Below are 13,095 nucleotides of genomic sequence, written 5' to 3'. Positions count from 1 at the left end.
CTCAGGACACTTGCAAAAGAGCTTGTTACAAGAAACAAACAAACAAAAATATAGTAGTTCTCTGCAAAACTTTGACAGGTGGTGCTTTTCTAAAGGAGATCCCATCTCTGGGCCTGACTAATAAAGGGAATTCCTTGGATTTCAGGAGGTGGCCCCTGCCTCTGGGCCAGACCAGTTAAGGGAGTTCCTACAATGAACAAGCAAGTCATGACAGGAGCAAATCTTGCAACAATAAAGCTTCAATCCTTGACAAAGTCAATGTTCAGTCAGCAGATGGGTTTACTTAAGACTAGCTGAGCGGTGTCTCTAAAACCAAAGCCCCCTGAAAGCTCCATAATCTTGAGGCTTCCTAACGATGAAGCTCATTTTTCTGGGTCAATGGGCTTCTTGTCCCTTTGCTTCGTTTCTTCCTTCCCTAGTGGGTCCTGTGGGTAACTCTTGCCCTAGTCTTGGTCTTCCTAGCACTTAATTCTCCTTGGGTTTAGTATCCACTAAAGCCTGGGGGGGGGGGGGGTTCTCTGTCCCTTATCCCTCATTCCTCTGCCACCTCTGGCTCACTTCTTCCTCAGGCAGATACGCAGCTTGATCGAGAGCATCACAACTTCTACGAAGCGTCGCTGGAATATGTCTTCAAAATCCAGGAGGTCCAGGAGAAAAAGAAATTTGAATTTGTCGAGCCGGTAAGTGTGTGTTTCGTTCATCCAAAGCACTCTGCAAAAATAAATAAATAAATAAATGAAGCTTGGATTGTTTTCCTTTTACAGTTTTTTGTTGTTGCTGTCTCCAATTCAGGGCCACACTCAAGGGATTGACCATGAGGTGGCAGGGACCAAGCTGGGCCCTCCTGTGCGCACACATACACACCAGCCTTTTGAACTTCTCCCAGGTTCCTTTCTCAAGGTTTTTAGGAATGAAGGGGAGAGGGCCAGAGAGAGAGAGAGAGAGAGAGAGAGAGAGAGAGAACAGTGGTAGGGCTTTTGCAACCCAGGTTGGATCCGGGTTCAATTCCTGGCATCCCATATTGTCTCCCGAGCCTGCCAGGAGCAATTTCTGAGTGCAGATAACCCTGGTTATCTCCAGCTGCCTGGTTTTTGCCCCCAAACCAAAAACCAACCAACCAAACAAAAAACATGAATGAAGGATAGAGGCAGGGTGAACTTTGGAATAATCTTTCAGACATTGATGGTGGATCAAGGATGCTATGTATTATCACACTGCGTGGAATATGGGCTTTGGCAATGATGTCTCCGTGTTATGTCATCACCGGTGGCAAATGTCCCTGCCAATGTGGGTGGAAGTGCAGAAACCATGCACAGACGCTGGTATCTGCTCCTTTCAGCTGAAAAGTCATCAATCATGGAATGCGGAGTCCATTTCATGACCCCAGGGGTCTTTTTAACCCACTTTAGGGGACACTTGAAAGGCCTGATTCCAGCCCCCCACCTCCCAGGCTGACCTCTGATGTTCTTGCCTCTCATCTGGGGTCTCAAAGGAGGAAAACTTGGATGGGGGAGATTCAGATAGGTTCACATTAAGTTCCTTCTGTAGAGACTAAATTTTATTTTGGGGGCCTTGGCATATTAGAATATGCTCTTGAATATGTAGCAGTACTTTGAAAAACTTGGTGCTTGTTTAGGTATTTAGAAGGTAAATGTTGTCCACACCTTTTTTTTTTCCTTTAGTTTTGGGGCTACACCTGGTGGTACTCAGGAGCTATTCCTGGCTCTGCACTCAGATTTACTCCTGGCAGGCTCAGGGAATTATATTCCATAGAGTTAACCCTGTGCAAAACAAACACCCCATCTGTGATTCTATTGTTCTGGCTCCAGGCATCTTAAGACCTTTTCTTTGTCTCCATTAACCTTTGCATCTACATATTCAATTCTATTGTAATTTTAATTCTATTCGAAGTAAACCTCTATTTTAAGTTACTGGATAATTTGGCTGATATATGGTTGTTTTGCAAAGGTCTGTACTGAACTTGTAGCTTTGATCATCACCAGTTAATGCAAAGTTGACAGCTTTGGATAATTCTAAAGTTGGCAAACGCTGTATTTGGACACATTATCGGGAACTGTCAAAGAAGAGAAATACTTCAAACTCATCAAACCCAAATGAAGTGTTTGCTTTCTAAAATGAGTAACTGAAAAGGGGTGCCTTGTCACAGGGATGCAAATATCAGGTCATTGTTTCAGCAAGACTACACACACATACACACACACACACACACACACACACACACATCCTGGATTTCCCAGACAGGAAGTGATGGGTCCTTATTTACGTAACACACACACACACACACACACACACACACACACACACACACACACACACACACACACCCTGAATTTCCCAGACAGGAAATGATGGGTCCTTATTCACGTATGGCAATGATTTTGAGCCTGTCTTCTGCCAGCCAGAGGAACACCTTTGCAGACGTGTTGTTCTGTTTGAACCGGTCTCTCAAGTATTTTCTGGAGCACATCGGTGGGCAAGGCTGTGGACTTAACATCTAGTCAAGAAAATGTTTTAAATGCCCAGTTTTCCCCTTTATGACTCGGTTTACATATAAGCAATTGTCCTGGAAACTCAGTGGCAAAGTCAGTGTTCTTTGGCAGTGCAGAAGTGCTCCTGACTGTGGGGTTCGAAGGCCAGAAACAAATAAACTGCCATTTCCTCCAGGTTTTACTCTTAATTCTTAAACTCCTGGCTCCCAGTCCTGGCTCCTCTCTGCTGTCTTGGAGTTATTGCTTCTCCCACCTGCCTTTGCTGGAGTGTGGTCCATGCCCGAGGTCGTGCTGCCCTCTGGTGGTGTCTGCCATGTTCTCTCCCTCTGATAATATTAAGTCTTCCTACTTTATTTTGTTTGTTTCTTGAGGTTTTTTGGGCCACACCTGGCTGTGCTCAGGGGTTACTCCTGACTCTGTGCTCAGTAATTGCTCCTAGCTTGAAGGATCATATGGGATGCTGGAGATTGAGCTCTCATCCGTCCTGGGTCAGCCGTGTGCAAGCCCTACCACTGTGCTACCACTCCGGCCTTAGGTCTTCCCTACTTTTGCTATGTTGTCTTATTCTAGCTTCCTTAGGAAATATCCAAGGGGAGAACTATATTCGAATTTTAATGTCTGGCCAGATCCCACAGTCTAGTGACCACTGTCTGCCACACTGGAGTGAGAATTGGTCATTCCTGTGTTTATTTTTCAAGTCGACAGTTCTAGGGCCAGCATTGCCATGCCAGGAGATTGTAACTGTATTGTAACTAGTGGAATTGGAATAGAATAATACCCCACCCAGTTGATTATATTTGATCTAGCTCCCTTGCCCTCTTAAAAACTTGTTTTCACGGCCCCGTCTTTTATTTTTCAGCTTTTGTCGTTCCTTCAGGGCTTATTTACTTTTTACCACGAAGGCTATGAACTGGCCCAGGAGTTCGCACCTTACAAGCAGCAGTTGCAGTTCAACTTGCAAAACGTGAGTCCAGTGTGAGTTTGGTGCATGGTGCCCGCTGAGGGGCAGCCCACAGGGGCCACATGGGAACACTCAGTCTCAAGGGGCCTGGCCACACCCATGCAGGACAGTTGCTCTTGTCTCTCTTGTTTCCCAGCTGCTGGTTAAAAGTGTCCATGGAACTATCAGGGTCATACCAGCCCATCTCCTGTAGGGGCTGTGGGCAGTGGAGGAGCATGCAGACCCCAGCCCACCCCCCATTCATCCCCTAGCTGTATAGGCCATGTCAAGGCCCCCAGACACACCCTTTGACTACTGAAATGCCCCCCTGAGACGTATGGGCATGGATTTATTTCGTGTGTGTGTGTGTGCGCACGCACATGTGCAGTTGTAGTTTTTGTTTTTTTGGTTTTTCGGTCGCACCCGGCAGCGCTCAGGGGCTACTCCTGGCTCTACGCTCAGAAATTGCTCCTGGCAGGCTCGAGGGACCATATGGGATGCCAGGATTCGAACCACCGTCCATCTGCATGCAAGGCAAACGCCCTACCGCTGTGTTATCTCTCTGGCCCCGCAGTTGTAGTTAAGTTTTAATTTGGAGGGATTTTTTGGTTTTGTTTTCAGTCGAATGTATTTCACTTGTAGTTCATTCCATTGCTTTTCAGTAAGGCATGCATTTGAGCTTTTTCAGAAAATAATAAATTATAAAAGACAAAACATTTTTATTTCTATCTTCAATAATATGTATCATAATTTCTAGGATTATTCTAGAGAACAAAAGAGGAGGTGAGGAATTGAGAACTTCTCATTTTGTTTTCATTTGGGGGCCTCACCTGGTGTTCAGGACCTACTCCTAGATTTTTGCTCAGGGATCACTCCTGATAGGCTCAGGAGACCATAAGGGATGTCAGAGAGCCAACATGGGTCAGCCAATGCAAAGCCAAGCACCCTATCTGCTGTACCTATAGCTCTGGCTTTGAGGAATTAGAAAATATCCCCCCCTCTTTTTTTTTTTTTTTTTTTTGGTTTTTGGGTCACACCAGGCAGTACTCAGGGGTTACTTCTGGCTCTATGCTCAGAAATCCTGAGAAATCCCCCTGACAGGCTCAGGGGACCATATAGGATGCTGGGATTTGAACCACCGACCTTCTGCATGCAAGGCAAATGCCTTACTTCCATACTATCTCTCCAGCCCCTGGAAAATATTCTTTTCTTTTTTTTTTTGTTTATTTTTATTTTGTTTTTGGACCATACCCGGTGATGCTCAGGGGTTACTCCTGGCTGTCTGCTCAGAAATAGCTCCTGGCAAGCACGGGGGACCATATGGGACACCAGGATTCGAGCCAACCACCTTTGGTCCTGGATCGGCTGCTTTCAAGGCAAATGCCGCTGTGCTATCTCTTCGGGCCCGGAAAATATTCTTATTTATTTTATGTTTAAAAGAGAAAATGTGCTAAAAAGAGCAAATATACCAAGACGGGCAATTTAACAATATTCCTCACTTACTTTGAGATTTGTTTTCTACAGGCAAAAAACCATCTTAGAGCAAGAAGACTTTGTTTCCAAATGTATTTGTGGGAATAATGTGTCTAGAGAGTTTCTTAAAGAAAAGCCAACTTCTTAGCAGCTGTTTTCCCCTGAGGGAAGCTTGCAGTAACAGGAGAAAAGTATGTTTCTTCATGGAAAGAAATGAGAGCAGGAAATCCTTCCTTTTCATGAATTAATTGCTGCATTGACCTTTTAGTAACAGCAATAGGACGAGTAGAATCAAACAAGATATTATTGTCCCTTCCAGACTGTGTTTGGGGGCCAGCGAACTAGGACAGGAGTAAAGATCCTTGCCTTTGGGGCTGGAGTGGTGGTGCTAGCGGTAAGGCATCTGTCTTGCATGTGCTAACCTAGGACGGACCTAGATGGAACCCTGGCATCCCATATGGTCCCGCTAGCCAGGAGCAATTTCTGAGTACCTTGCCAGGAGTAATCCCTGAGCATGTGCTTCCCCCCCCCCCCAAAAAAAAAAAAAAAGATCCTTGTCTTGCACATGGCCAGCCACTGCCAGATCCTCCCGTGCTTTAAAGTATGTTAACTTAATTTGTTTTCATCTCAAAAAAAAAATACAAGTCCCTTGGGCTAGAGACCTAATATAGTAGGTAAAGGCATATGCTTGCATTCAGCTGATCTGGGTTGCCAATCCATGTGGTCCCCTGAGCCCTAGAGAAATGATCCTTGAGTGCAGAGCCAGGAGTAACACCTGAGCACCAATGGATGTGGCTCCAAGACCAAAACAAAGAAACAAACCCAAGCCCTATGTGTCTGCTTTTTATTTTTTTTTAACTTTTAAGGTTGGAGACCTATGCCTTTAGGCCATATAAGACCCACAAAAGCCTGGGGTCTGTCTTGACAGACACAAATGTCTGTGGCCCATCAGTGGACAGAGAATGATGTTACAAATATCCAACAACCTGGGCTGACAAAAGAGTTTCCCAATCTGTCCTCTCACTGTCCATCATTTGGTTCGGGGGAAAAAGGAAGGACAGTCCCGTTCCCCATTCTGGTTCCACGGGAATCAGCTGAAGGCCACAAGAGACTGAAGTCCTGCCCTGGGCACAAGCCCAGTGACCAGGGCATGCAGTGGCAGCAGAGAGTGCTGCTTTTCTCCCTTCATTTATGGATGGAGCGTTTTCCCAGGAAATCGAGGGACTCAGTGGGTGAGCTTGTGGCTTCTCTGGCCTTCAGACACGGAACAATTTCGAGAGCACCCGGCAGGAGGTGGAGCGTCTGATGCAGAGGATGAAGACCGCCAACCAGGACTACCGCGCACCGGGCCGCTGGAGCATGGAGGGGTACCTGTATGTACAGGAGAAACGTGAGTCCGCCCTCCCTGAGCCAGGGGTCTGCGTGGGGCTGGGAGCACAGTCTTGGTATGTGAATGCAAAGAAATGAACATCTGATATCTGAGTCTTTCTGGGGATTCCCCATTGTGCTGGTCTTGCTTCTCACTTGAGTATGACCCTAGTAGGCCCATGTTTATTAGTCAGTGTCTCAGGGATAAAAGTGTCGATTCTGTCACACTTCAGAATTTTCACACTTCAGGGAGCCTCGCATAGTGGTAGGGGGTTTGCCTTACATGCAGATGACCCGGGCGGGACAGACCCAGGTTCAATCCCCGGCATCCCATATGGTCCCCAAACATGCCAGGAGTGATTTCGAGTGCAGAGCCAGGAGTAACTCCAAAACCAGATGTGTCCCCAAAGCGAAAAAAAGAAAAAGAAAAAGAATCTTCACACTTCATCAGATCCAACAGGGCACGTTTAGGCCTGGAAATGTAGATTCTGCTCTATTATTTTTATTTTGGGGCCATGCCTAGCGATGCTCAGGGCTTACTCCTAACTCTGTGCTCAGGGATCACTTCTGGCAGAGCTTAGGGGACTATACGGGGTGCCAGAATTCAGGATCGAACCCTGAAGGTTAGGCCACATGAAAGGCAGGTGCCCTCTCCACTGCACCATCTTTCCAGCTCTGACTCTTCATCTTCTTTGGCTTCGAGAGCGAGACGCGGAGCTTGTCAACCGAGCCAGAGCACCGTAGCTCCCTCACACAATGGGGGGGCCCACTCACTCCCCAGAAGCCTCGGAGTGTGCCTGGTGCAGTGCTGACCCTCCGCTTCATGCCCCAGGGCCATTGGGCTTCACATGGACCAAACATTACTGCACCTACCACAAGGGAAGCAAGACCTTCACCATGAGCGTCTCGGAAGTGAAGTCGAGTGGGAAGATGGTGAGTGGCCTTGGCCCAAAGGAGCCCCGTATGCAAGACACACGGGGTCTTACGCCCACCCATTGGTCCTGGCGACATGAGAAGGGGCCTGGATCCATCCCGGCTCCCCTGGGTCAGGAGCCTGAGCCCCGCTGTCTCCTGCAAGAGAAAGAATGGCCAGGATTGGCCTCCTCTGTAGCCACAGAGAGTTGAAGGGGCGGTAAGTGGGGGGACCATTGGCTGGCAGACCCGTTTCCTGGCTGCTCAGTAGCTTCGTCTGCCTGCTCTGACCTGCAGCTCCCTCTTCCTGCACCTGGAGAGCCAAGGGGCATCACACCACTTTATGTAATGCAAAGACAGTTGCAGGTGTGTTGCAGGATTGGCTGTAGAAAGCATGTTTGTCGAGCACAGCAACTGAAACAGGGTCATCTGGCCGTGAAAGGAAAGGGCCTGAGTTTGTAGGTGCAGCCTCGGCCTTTGAGCTTAGCTGCTGCTCTCTGTGGGGTGGTAGCTCATGGTGTCTGCCCAGCTCTCAGTCAGACCCCCTTTTGTTTCAGAATGGACTGGTTACTGGCTCACCAGAGATGTTTAAGTTAAAATCGTGTATCCGGCGAAAGACAGATTCCATTGACAAGCGGTTCTGCTTCGACATAGAAGTGGTGGAAAGGTTTGGAGCTTTTCTTTTACGGGGCTCTCATACTTGGTGGGATTGTTTTCTGATGGGGAGAAGCAGCTAATTGCTTCTAGAATTTCTCAGCCTCTAGAAAGTGGGGCTGTGTGTTATATTCTTACACATTCTTTGGCACATACATGCTGCCTGCTGTGTAAAGAGCGACAACACATAGGGGCCAGAACGATAGCACAGTGGGGAGGGTGTTTGCCTTTCATGTGACTGACCCATGTTCGATTCTCGACATCCCATAAGGAGTAATTCCTGATTGCAGGGCCAGGAATAACCCCTGAGCACCCTAACCCCCCCCCCCCAAATAAAAGTTATATGTATCACACCTAACACTCTTGATTAGAAAAACCCAATAGCACCACTAAAATCCTGGGGAGGTGGAAGTGTGTGCTAGGGTTGTCCTCCTTCCTGCTTGGAGATGGGCTACTGAAGCCCAGTAGAAACTTCCAGAGCTACAGGCACAGCAGCAGATACCACAACTCTTGTATTTGGGACCTGGTTGCATTAGCACTGGCCCTGGGAGAAGCAACTGCATGAGTCCAAATCTTCCTCAGAGCATCCAAGCCCATCTCCCTGTCAGAAGTAAGACCAGCTGTGCTCCTGGATTTGGCCTGTTCTGCTCCACCATCTACTGCTCTCTGCCTGCACCCCCTCATTCTTCTCTGAGTACGCCAGCAGAGTCTGGGAGCACTTGAGTGGTGTGTGAGAGTATTTGAGCAGTGTGGATATCCTGGCAGTGTGTTTGAGCACTCCAGTGGGGTGTGAGAAGACTCTAGAGGGGAGTATTCCAGTGGTGGGTGTGAATATTCGAGCAGTATGTATGAGGACACTGGGAGTGTGTGTGAGTACTCCGGCATGATGAATACTCTAGCAGTGCATGTGTGAACTCTAGAGACCTAATATAGTAGGTAAAGGCATATGCTTGCATTCAGCTGATCTGGGTTGCCAACCCATGTGGTCCCCTGAGCCCTAGAGAAATGATTCTTGAGTGCAGAGCCAGGAGTAACACCTAGTGGTATGTGTGTTTTCTAGTGAGAGTCACTCTAGCACTCTAGCAGTGTGAGAATACAGATGCTGGAGTATGTTATTTGTGCATCAATACTCAAGTGGTACCTGTAAGTGTACTAAAGTAATATAGTGTGTAAGCACTCTAGTGTGTGACCACTCTTGTAGTGTGTGTGTGTGTGTGTGTGTGTGTGTGTATAGTAATATATTACTCTAAAGAGTAATATATTGTGTGAGTACTCTGGCAGTGTGGTACTTTCATGCTTTCTCTACAATGACACATCCTTACACTTCAGTATAAATCCAACATGACTCACACATAGACAGCTGGGATCTCTAAGGCAAGAGCTCACCTTTGATGCCTCTTTGTTGGCTGCTTTGGCCAGTGTGTCTTGAACTTTTAGGGATCTGTCTTTTCAGATCTGCTTCCTCCTAAGAACATTTCTTGGAATTTGGATTCTGAGCCCCCTAACCCCATGTTTGGGCTGTGCTGAGGGGCCTACACAGAACTGGGCCCTGAACCTCGGTTTTGGGGCTGCACAGTACCCACCCTTGCCCTGTTCCCTCTCCAGCCTGTTCTTGGAAACTTTCATTATTGTTACACTTAAGTCATTCATTTATGAAGAGCTCATCTGTCCTTGAGGATCTTAAATGCTAGTGGAGCTTAGGGCTCCAAAATGAGGATCTGGTGAGATGCAGGTCTGGAAGCAAACATTGACGCAGGAAATAATCTACACAGTGAAGATGTACAAGAACGGATTAGGGAAATCTAATTCTCAGGCAAGGAATTCAACCACCCAAGCTTTCTGCTCCTAAGAAGGAATGCAGCTTAATGGAGGAAGAACAAAGAGTGAGCGCCTGCCATCCTCAGACTTCTGCTTTTATTGACAAGAACCAAGCCACACCCTAGGGTGGGAGAATACCAAATACGGAATAATTCAACATCCCATGACCAGATCACACCCTAGAGTACGAATATTGATTAGGGTAGTGTGGGTGTACCTATTTAAGACCCTAGACCCACCCACTTCTGGGAGGGGTCTTGGGAACCGGATAGTAGGTGTAACCTTACCTGCTAGACCCTCCCATTCCTGGGAGGGGTCTGGGAAATGTTATATAAGGCTTGGACCAAGGGAATTCGGCCCTTTTGGCTTTTGGCCCTTTTGGCTCTTTGCCCGTTCTGCGCTGCTGGGCGCTCTGGCTTTTGGGTTTCTGTGTTCTGGTCTTTGACCAGCATGGAGCCCAAAGGGAAGATGGCTGAAAGGAGTTTAGATGCAGGGCCAAGAATAACTAGTGCTTAAAAGGTTATGAGATAGGCCACACACATGTGGTGAATAGGGCATGAATAAAGTTAATGCTTCCTAAAGCCTGCATGTGAGTGAGTCTTGATTACGCCGATTACCTGGGCCTGAAATCTGCCAGCTGAATGGGGATAAAGCCACGTGGCTGGGGCCTAAGCACAAAGGCCTCCATCCACCGCCATCCAGCCCCATCGTTAATTATTTCATTCAACAGGGTAGGACCAGTAAACCAGCACTTGTACATCTTTTTATTCAGTTATTTGGGGGTATTACCTTCTTTTTTTTTTTTTTTTTAATGAGTGGAACATTTTTTTCTTCCGTTGAGGCCGATGTATAGAAAGGCAATTGATGTGTTTTATCTGTCGCTTTGTAGGCCACCTTGAAAATTATTTTTAATGGGTTTGTTGTAGGACCGTTTTGATTTTCTCGGTAGACATCAACATTCTCTTGATGTTAGCTGTCTGGGTCTGTAGATTTGGGACTCATTGTAAACTCCTGCCTCTGTAAAAGCCAGTGAGACCAACCTGGAAGGGTTGTTTTAAGGAATAAAGAAGTGTCATGGTGGAAGGTGTTAATGATACTGCTTCTTGAATGTGGCCTGTGATTTTATGTTAATTTGAATTTTCCATGATAGCTTCTTCATCTTCTATGCATCTGCTCTCGTCCTGACATTTGAATGAGCTGTTTTCCTGTTTACAAACGAGATATTTATGCCTGGATCACTGTTTTAAGTCATTCCAGGCTTTTATTATGCGACATTTCAATGGCATTTCCTTCTTGGGCTGCTTCTTTGCAGATCTCCTAATTTCCTGTTCAAATGATTTTCCCGACAGTCCGTGACACCAGACAGCCAAGCTCGCTGCTTCTGGTTTCGTTGTTGTCTTTGTTCCGTTCGCTTCCTCCCCTCTTTGCTGCTTTTTCTCAAAGGGCAGCTACTTTTAAACGCATTCAGAGTGGTTGCTTAGGAGAAAATTGGTTTTTAATGAAATAAACTATTTTAAATTAATTTTTAAAAATGTAATCACCGTGAAACCACAGTTACTCGTGATTAGCTTTCGAGCATAGCAGTGTCCATTTGCCTCCAACAAGATCTCCTGAATCCCCGTTTACTTCCCACTTAACCAGTCTGCTTCTATGAGAGACGTGTGTGTGTGTGTGTGTGTGTGTGTGTGTGTGTGTGTGTGTGTGTGTGTGTGTGTGAGAGAGAGAGAGAGAGAGAGAGAGAGAGAGAGAGAGAGAGAGATTTTGCACTGTGGCTTACTGTTGCTATGTGTTTCATACATGACATTATTCAAGACCACCTCCTCCTTCCTCCTCCATAGAGAATGACTTCTTTAACATTGTGACAAATGCTTTTGTTTAGTGTTTTCCTAATAATAACCAGTAATGCTTTGGAGCTTCCCCTATCTCTTCTCTTTCTTCTTGCTTGAGGGTCCCACCACCTCAGTCACAATCTTTTCCCAATACCTTGGAATTTCCAGATGGTCATGAACTTTGGCAGATACTGCTCTCTTTTCCTTCCTGGTCCTTTGGGGGGTAATGAGTAGAGACCAGTCTCCTCAGTCCTGTACCCCAAACACTGTAACAGTATACTGCCTGCAGTTATTAAACATTTCACATGTGAATCTCCAGTCATTTCCTTTTCTTGCTTCTTTTCTTGCTTGGAACCACGCCTGCCATGCTCAGGGCTTACTCCTGGCTCTGCACTCAGGAATTACCCCTGGTAGAACTCAAGGGACTATATGGGGTGCCAGGGATCAAAGCTGAGCTGGCCACTTGCAAGGCAAGCACCCTCCCCGTGGTACTATCACTCCTGCCCTTCTCTTCATTTTCTTTTTCTCTTTTTTCTCTTGCTTCTTCCCCCTGTGCCAAGTTACATTGCTTTTCTATTTTGTTTGTTTTGTTTTGGGGGCGACACCCAGCAGCCCTTAGGGAGCCCTCCTGGCTCTATGCTCACAAATTACTCCTGGCAGGCTCAGGGATCCATGTAGGATACCGAGGATTACTGAACCAGGTTGGCCACTCCCTGCTGTGCTATCGCTCTGGCCACTTGCATTTCTTGCCTACCTAAGGACTTAAAACTTGCGGACCTGCTGACCTTTCCACTTTCTCCCAGGCACGGCATCATCACCCTGCAGGCCTTCTCTGAAGCCAACCGAAAGCTCTGGCTGGAGGCCATGGATGGGAAGGAGCCGGTAAGGAGATGCTCCTTCTTCCTCCCCTGCCGGTCTTGGCCCCTCTAGGAAACATGTGGATGTTCATGGATGCTGAAAAGGCTGAAAAGGAGCTGTGTGAGGTTGTCCCCGCCACCCCAGAGATTACTCCTGGCTGGACTCAGGGACTCAGGGGACTATCTGCTACTCAGGTTGCTGGGGGTGGAACCTGGATCAGCAAGGCAGAAGCCATCCCTACTATATTGCCTAACCCATCCAGCCTTTTCTTTTTCCTTTTTTTTCTTTTTCGTTTTGTTTTTTGGGGCCACACTCGGCAGTGCTCAGAGGTTATTCCTGGCTCTGAGCTCAGAAATAGCTCCTGATAGGCTCAGGGAATTGGATCATCAGGTCCATCCCAGGTCGGCTGCATGCAAGGCAGATGCCCTACCACCAGGCTATCTCTTCGGCCCTAGATCTGATTTTTTCATGACATACATACGGCTCACTTTGCTCAGCAGAAAGCAGCTGAGCCCTGGCTCTTAGTTCCACGGTCCCTGAGAGGCCCCCACAGGTCTGTATGAAGAACAAGACCCTGGGCGAGTTGTGTGGATCCAAAGCCTCACCCCATGGAGCCGCTGCAAGTGGCTTTGTGCTTTCTGGTCTCTGATGCTACAGCATAATAACTTCCTCTGCCTTGAGACCCCTGTGTCCTGGGAGAAGTGGGAAAAACATGCTGAGGCCAGAAGAGGGC

The 13,095-nt window shown here is 47.2% G+C and overlaps 1 protein-coding gene across 1 annotated transcript in view; it reads left to right on the top strand.

Moving 5' to 3' along the window:
- The window catches only part of ARHGAP42 (Rho GTPase activating protein 42), a 113,025-nt gene that overhangs the window by 81,356 nt on the left and 18,574 nt on the right, over positions 1-13,095 (top strand). Inside the window, exons 6-11 of the mRNA XM_049778605.1 lie at positions 570-680; positions 3,370-3,474; positions 6,184-6,313; positions 7,124-7,224; positions 7,761-7,870; positions 12,308-12,386. Coding sequence (XP_049634562.1) covers positions 570-680; positions 3,370-3,474; positions 6,184-6,313; positions 7,124-7,224; positions 7,761-7,870; positions 12,308-12,386 — 636 coding nt within the window. The remainder of the gene's footprint in view (positions 1-569; positions 681-3,369; positions 3,475-6,183; positions 6,314-7,123; positions 7,225-7,760; positions 7,871-12,307; positions 12,387-13,095) is intronic.

This window comes from Suncus etruscus, chromosome 8, assembly GCF_024139225.1.
Source record: "Suncus etruscus isolate mSunEtr1 chromosome 8, mSunEtr1.pri.cur, whole genome shotgun sequence".
Classification (NCBI taxonomy): domain Eukaryota; kingdom Metazoa; phylum Chordata; class Mammalia; order Eulipotyphla; family Soricidae; genus Suncus; species Suncus etruscus.
The sequence above is the reverse complement of the archived record's forward strand: the minus strand, read 5'-3'. Positions and strand labels throughout refer to the sequence as shown.